The 8211-nt window shown below is 31.9% G+C and overlaps 1 protein-coding gene across 2 annotated transcripts in view; it reads right to left on the bottom strand.

Annotated features, from left to right (window-relative positions):
• The window catches only part of LOC119613354 (folylpolyglutamate synthase, mitochondrial-like), a 10082-nt gene continuing 1871 nt past the window's right edge, over positions 1-8211 (bottom strand). For both annotated transcript variants that reach the window (XM_037969372.1, XM_037969371.1), the window contains 2 exons: positions 679-1439; positions 1-620 (listed from right to left, as the gene is read on the bottom strand). In XM_037969372.1, the coding sequence (XP_037825300.1) occupies positions 131-620; positions 679-1439 (1251 nt within the window). In that variant the 3' untranslated portion in view covers positions 1-130. The remainder of the gene's footprint in view (positions 621-678; positions 1440-8211) is intronic.

Genomic DNA, 8211 nt, shown 5'->3' on the forward strand with positions numbered 1-8211 from the left:
GTTTTCTTAATTTATTCAATTCATATTTTTTTTATTATTATTAACAATTTCTAATTAAGTAAATGCTATTTACAAAACTATAACCTAAAAACTATAGTAATTTTCACAATGTCTATGTTAAATTCTAAAGCTACTTATATTCCTCATTTAACTCCGGACACAATTCATTTAGCGATAATATAGTGGCTCCTATTAAATGTATAGAACCTGTTACTAATATATTTAATTCCTCTGATTTGTTATAAACCTGACGTATATGTTGAAAACTTTCAACGATTGTGGGAAATACTTTGCCCGTATTGGTTTCTTTGTCTTCCTGGCACATTTTTTCCCAATTGGTGGCATGCATTTGGGCTCGTTTCAGTTGTTCCGTATAACTATATAAGATCGATTTATTATCTTGATTTTTATCTTTGGTTAAAGAGGCAATATTTGGTACAAAACAGACCAAGTCAAAAGTGGTGAAATTACGTAAAATAGTTAAAAGTTTTTCAGAATCACGATCTCCTGTAGTATTGAAGAGTAGAATTTTGGGTATAGCTGTATCGGCGGTTACTTGTGAAAACCATTGCCCACATACTTGCATACTTTCCACCGTATGGGCTCCATCCAAATGAATACTAAAACAAGAAAGTAAAATTATTTTCTTAATTAAGAAACTTTTGCTAGAAAACTTACTTGAAATTAAAAAATTTCACTTTTTGACATCTGCCCGGCCAGTTGCAGTTCAAAATACCTTTAATGGCCTGTTCTGTTAGTTGTGGTTTATTTACTTCATATTCTCGATGAAAACCATTACAATTTTGTCTTAACCAATCATAGGCCAACTGTAAAGCTAAAGAACCATTTAGTATCGTGCAATTATTTAACTGTTTCTTAACATGTTCCACTGAAGGATCTCGGAAATATGATTCAAACTCTGGTACTCTATGCACTACCGCTTGTTTTTCTTTTGCTCTTTCATATATAACATCTAAACATTCCTTTTGCTGAACCGATGTATAAACCGTGGAGTGAGGCTTAATAATGCCCGCCTTTTGCCAGGCTATTTCTTTAAGTGTATTACCCAGCAATTGTGTGTGTTCTAAACCCAATGAAGAAATACCCACAGTTTTTGTATTGGGCACTACATTGGTACAATCTAATTCTCCACCTATGCCCACTTCCAATATCACCACATCTACCTTTTCACCCAGATAAACGTGAAATGACAGAACTGTGAGAAATTTAAAATATGCCGGCATATCATTTTCATATTCCTGTGTTTCCATTAGCTTATTGTAGACAGGCCAGAAGTATTGATTGAATTTTTGCTTTGATATGGGTTGGCCATTAATGCGTATGCGTTCGGTTACCGACACTAGATGGGGTGAACTGTAGAAACCGGTTTTAACTTTGTAGGAACGTAAAATGGCATCGACTAAGGCACAAGTAGAGCCCTGGAAGAGAAAAGAATAAATATTTAATTTTAAAATCGAACTAAATGACCTAAAATAGATAAAAAGATAATGACCTAAAATAGATATTATAGAATACACTATAGACTAGACTATAGACTAGACTATAGATTAGAGTAGACTATTGACAAGACTATAGACTAGACTATAGATTAGAGTAGACTATTGACAAGACTACAGACTAGACTATAGACTAGAATATAGACTAGACTATAGACTAGACTATAGACTAGACTATAGACTAGACTATAGACTAGACTATAGACTAGACTATAGACTAGACTATAGACTAGACTATAGACTAGACTATAGACTAGACTATAGACTAGACTATAGACTAGACTATAGACTAGACTATAGACTAGACTATAGACTAGACTATAGACTAGACTATAGACTAGACTATAGACTAGACTATAGACTAGACTATAGACTAGACTATAGACTAGACTAGACTAGACTATAGACTAGACTATAGACTAGACTATAGACTAGACTATAGACTAGACTATAGACTAGACTATAGACTAGACTATAGACTAGACTATAGACTAGACTATAGACTAGACTATAGACTAGACTATAGACTAGACTATAGACTAGACTATAGACTAGACTATAGACTAGACTATAGACTAGACTATAGACTAGACTTAGACTAGACTATAGACTAGACTATAGACTAGACTATAGACTAGACTATAGACTAGACTATAGACTAGACTATAGACTAGACTATAGACTAGACTATAGACTAGACTAGACTATAGACTAGACTATAGACTAGACTATAGACTAGACTATAGACTAAACTATAAGACTAGACTAAACTATAGACTAGACTATAGACTAGACTATAGACTAGACTATAGACTAGACTATAGACTAGACTATAGACTAGACTATAGACTAGACTATAGACTAGACTATAGACTAGACTATAGACTAGACTATAGACTAGACTATAGACTAGACTATAGACTAGACTATAGACTAGACTATAGACTAGACTATAGACTATTATAGACTAGACTATAGACTAGACTATAGACTAGACTATAGACTAGACTATAGACTAGACTATAGACTAGACTATAGACTAGACTATAGACTAGACTATAGACTAGACTATAGACTAGACTATAGACTAGACTATAGACTAGACTATAGACTAGACTATAGACTAGACTATAGACTAGACTATAGACTAGACTATAGACTAGACTATAGACTAGACTATAGACTAGACTATAGACTAGACTAGACTATAGACTAGACTAGACTATAGACTAGACTATAGACTAGACTAGACTATAGACTAGACTAGACTATAGACTAGACTATAGACTAGACTATAGACTAAACTATAGACTAGACTATAGACTAGACTATAGACTAGACTATAGACTAAACTATAGACTAGACTATAGACTAAACTATAGACTAGACTATAGACTAAACTATAGACTAGACTATAGACTAAACTATAGACTAGACTATAGACTAGGCTATTGACTAGACTATAGACTAGACTATAGACTAGACTATAGACTAGACTATAGACTAGACTATAGACTAGACTATAGACTAGACTACAGACTAGACTATAGACTAGACTATAGACTAGACTATAGACTAGACTATAGACTAGACTATAGACTAGACTATAGACTAGACTATAGACTAGACTATAGACTAGACTATAGACTAGACTATAGACTAGACTATAGACTAGACTATAGACTAGACTATAGACTAGACTATAGACTAGACTATAGACTAGACTATAGACTAGACTATAGACTAGACTATAGACTAGACTATAGACTAGACTATAGACTAGACTATAGACTAGACTATAGACTAGACTATAGACTAGACTATAGACTAGACTATAGACTAGACTATAGACTAGACTATAGACTAGACTATAGACTAGACTATAGACTAGACTATAGACTAGACTATAGACTAGACTATAGACTAGACTATAGACTAGACTATAGACTAGACTATAGACTAGACTATAGACTAGACTATAGACTAGACTATAGACTAGACTATAGACTAGACTATAGACTAGGACTAGACTATAGACTAGACTATAGACTAGACTATAGACTAGACTATAGACTAGACTAGACTAGACTATAGACTAGACTATAGACTAGACTATAGACTAGACTATAGACTAGACTATAGACTAGACTATAGACTAGACTATAGACTAGACTATAGACTAGACTATAGACTAGACTATAGACTAGACTATAGACTATAGACTAGACTATAGACTAGACTATAGACTAGACTATAGACTAGACTATAGACTAGACTATAGACTAGACTATAGATTAGACTATAGACTAGACTATAGACTAGACTATAGACTAGACTATAGACTATACTATAGACTAGACTATAGACTAGACTATAGACTAGACTATAGACTAGACTATAGTCTAGACTATAGACTAGACTATAAACTAGACTATAGACTAGACTAGACTAGACTATAGACTAGACTATAGACTAGACTAGACTAGACTATAGGTTTGTTGTATATATATAGTCTAGAATAAGCTGTATTTAAGACTAGACTATTACTATTGGGCTATTAGTTTGGATTATGTTTTCTCAAAAGAAATCATTCAAGTTATTCTCTATCTTTCGAGTATATTTTAAAATCTAAAATATTAATCACCTAACTTGTGTTTCACTTCAAATTTTCCCATTCAAAACAAACCTAAATACCAATTAGTACCAAAAACAATTTCAATATAAAGATAAAAATATTGAAGTTCATAATAATAATCTTATCTTTTATAAATTGTCCAAACAAAAAACTATTGCAAAAGTTTGCATAATGTCGGAAGAGATGTGCTTGGTCATCCAACACACGTAACATGTTTTAAGTGGATTTAGCCTGTTAAGACACTCACTCTACTTTAATAGTTCAATCCTAAGGTTATCAATTGGAAATGTTATATTTATATAGAAATTGCGTATAGAAAAAAAACAACAAATATTTTTTTAAAAACGAATTGAATTAAAATTTTAGGAGTTGCCTATGCAACCTACCTACCAACCAGCAGATTCTTAGCACTAGCATGACACATGAACATGAAATATTGTCTAAAAATAATTTGAAATTTTCAAAAACAATGTAAAGTGTCATTATCATTTAAATCTATACTAGTTTTTGTTGCAAAATATTCTACTACTTTGAACGTAAACTTAAAATAAATGACAGGAATTTGAAATACATTTAAATTTAGAAAATTTAAGCTGCTGCCTTATAGAGATAAAACATTGTATTAATTTGTTTTTGTAATTTCTAGTCTAGAGACTATGCACAGCCCTAATACATATTGTTTACGTTTTTGTTTACACTGTCCTCTAGAAGTCAACTTAAGTACAAATACGTAATAGATTAGATCATAAATTTTCAATATGTATTACCAATTTAAACTGGTTTATGATTCAGAATATTAAGGTTTTATGACAATTTTGTTACTATTTCGGTTCATACTTTATCAATAAGTTTTAATATTTAGATAGGTTTTATTGTTTATAGCTGCTATGTACTTGGAATAGTTTTTTTTTAATTCATGTTTTCTTTTTCATTCATTGCCTTATCGGAACATATGTTTTGATCATATTGATAATTTGGAAAGAAAAATTAGAGCAGAGGAATTTTTTTGGGAAGAGATCATAAGACTCGATCGTAGAAGTATTAATACTCAAAGACTAAACTATAGATTAGACTAGACCATTTAAGTAAACTTAAGTTAAGTTGAAAGACTTAACTTTTAACGTTACACTAAACTATAGGCTTTGTTATAGGATAGATTATAAACTACACTGTAGACGAGCCTATAGACAAAACTGTAGACTAAACTACTGACTAAACTATAGACAAGACTAAAGACAAGACTATAGACTAAAATATAGACTTAACTTACAACTTAACTTTACATTAAACTACTGACTAGACTACAGACTATAAACTAAACTATAGCCAAGACTATAGACTAGACTATAGACTAGACTATAGACTAGACTATAGACTAGACTATAGACTAGACTATAGACTAGACTATAGACTAGACTATAGACTAGACTATAGACTAGACTATAGACTAGACTATAGACTAGACTATAGACTAGACTATAGACTAGACTATAGACTAGACTATAGACTAGACTATAGACTAGACTATAGACTAGACTATAGACTAGACTATAGACTAGACTATAGACTAGACTATAGACTAGACTATAGACTAGACTATAGACTAGACTATAGACTAGACTATAGACTAGACTATAGACTAGACTATAGACTAGACTATAGACTACACAGTGGGGCAGAATGGAAATTTTTTGGAAATAAATCTGGCATTTCTAAACGGCTGATCCGATCGGGATAAAATTTGGCGTGAGCGTAGCCAAGGAGTATTCGAGTTTAAGTTTTGAAGATGAACCCTGCAGATGCCCCAGGGACGGCGCTGTGGCGGCTCAAAGTAGGGTATCTACGACATGTAAAATTTTTAAACTCGTGCCATTTTTTTGTTTTTCACCCAAATACAAAGATTTTTATACTTTGTGAGAGCGCTCGACGAGATCTTGAAAAAACTTGCTTGGACATACTACTTATCTCTTATAATATCCGAGTTATAGGCATTTAAAAATTTAGTGATACAAAATTTACCATACCTTGGTCCGCCTTTTTTTGAATACCGGGCGTAATTTTGGACCAAATGGACTCAATTTTTTCTTGTTAGTTAGACAACAAAATTTCCAATAATATACAAAAAATTTCAGATCAATATTGTTTACAGATCCAAAAATATACGTTTTTTAATTTAAAAATTAAAAAAATTTTAGATGAAATTAAAGGACACAGGTTTAAATGAACATATTTTTGAATGTAATTGAGATATTGGCTTGAAATTTTTTGTAAAGGGTCGAGAATTTCCATATCTAACTAAAAAATGATATTAAGGGATAAATATGGACTAAATTGTTGTAGCTATCTGCGATCCTATTAAAATTTTGATATAAATCATAGTTTTAGAAATTAAACAAATATGTAATATATGACAAAATCTTTATTTATGAACAAAACTCAATGAAATTTTCAACGCTTGTTAAATTTGTCATTTCAAATAAGAATATGCAAAAAAAAAATTGAAAAGGTCAAAGGGCATCCCGCAATTCCCAAAAATAGGAATGAAAATCCCAAAAATGGGATTTTTTACTTTTTTGCCCATAGGGTCCACATTTCTTTCAGGGCTGGGAAAATACTTTTGGAGTAAATAGAAAACATATTGAGGTTTCCAAAACTGCTTTCAGTTTTCTGATCCCAGCTTTGGGATTTTAGAACATGTCGCCCAAAGTTGAAGTTTTGATAAAAAATAGGTCATATTCGGAAGGACGCAGTGGCAACATTTTCAAAAAATAGGACAAGTTTTTTACGCCAAAGCGTTCTGCGTAAAGATACCTTTTAGAAAACTATAAAATTGTTATATGTTCTTAATAAAAATTTTATTTTATTAATAAAAGAGTTAAGACATATTTTTGGCAAAAAAACGCCAAAAATCTAAAATTTTTTGAATTTTTAAATTAAAAAACGTATATTTTTGGATCTGTAAACAATATTGATCTGAAATTTTTTGTATATTATTGGAAATTTTGTTGTCTAACTAACAAGAAAAAATTGAGTCCATTTGGTCCAAAATTACGCCCGGTATTCAAAAAAAGGCGGACCAAGGTATGGTAAATTTTGTATCACTAAATTTTTAAATGCCTATAACTCGGATATTATAAGAGATAAGTAGTATGTCCAAGCATGTTTTTTCAAGATCTCGTCGAGCGCTCTCACAAAATATAAAAATCTTTGTATTTGGGTGAAAAACAAAAAAATGGCACGAGTTTAAAAATTTTACATGTCGTAGGTACCCTACTTTGAGCCGCCACAGCGCCGTCCCTGGGGCATCTGCAGGGTTCATCTTCAAAACTTAAACTCGAATACTCCTTGGCTACGCTCACGCCAAATTTTATCCCGATCGGATCAGCCGTTTAGAAATGCCAGATTTATTTCCAAAAAATTTCCATTCTGCCCCACTGTGGACTAGACTATAGACTAGACTATAGACTAGACTATAGACTAGACTATAGACTAGACCATAGACTAGACTATAGACTAGACTAGACTATAGACTAGACTAGACTATAGACTAGACTAGACTATAGACTAGACTAGACTATAGACTATAGACTAGACTAGACTAGACTATAGACTAGACTAGACTATAGACTAGACTAGACTAGACTATAGACTAGACTAGACTATAGACTAGACTAGACTAGACTATAGACTAGACTAGACTAGACTAGACTATAGACTAGACTAGACTATAGACTAGACTATAGACTAGACTATAGACTAGACTATAGACTAGACTATAGACTAGACTATAGACTAGACTATAGACTAGACTATAGACTAGACTATAGACTAGACTATAGACTAGACTATAGACTAGACTATAGACTAGACTATAGACTAGACTATAGACTAGACTATAGACTAGACTATAGACTAGACTATAGACTAGACTATAGACTAGACTATAGACTAGACTATAGACTAGACTACAGACTAGACTATAGACTAGACTAGACTATAGACTAGACTATAGACTAGACTATAGACTAGACTATAGACTAGACTATAGACTAGACTATA

This window comes from Lucilia sericata, unplaced genomic scaffold (genome assembly GCF_015586225.1).
Source record: "Lucilia sericata isolate MDLA Ls3-8-SP2 unplaced genomic scaffold, ASM1558622v1 Contig002080F_arrow, whole genome shotgun sequence".
Lineage (NCBI taxonomy): Eukaryota > Metazoa > Arthropoda > Insecta > Diptera > Calliphoridae > Lucilia > Lucilia sericata.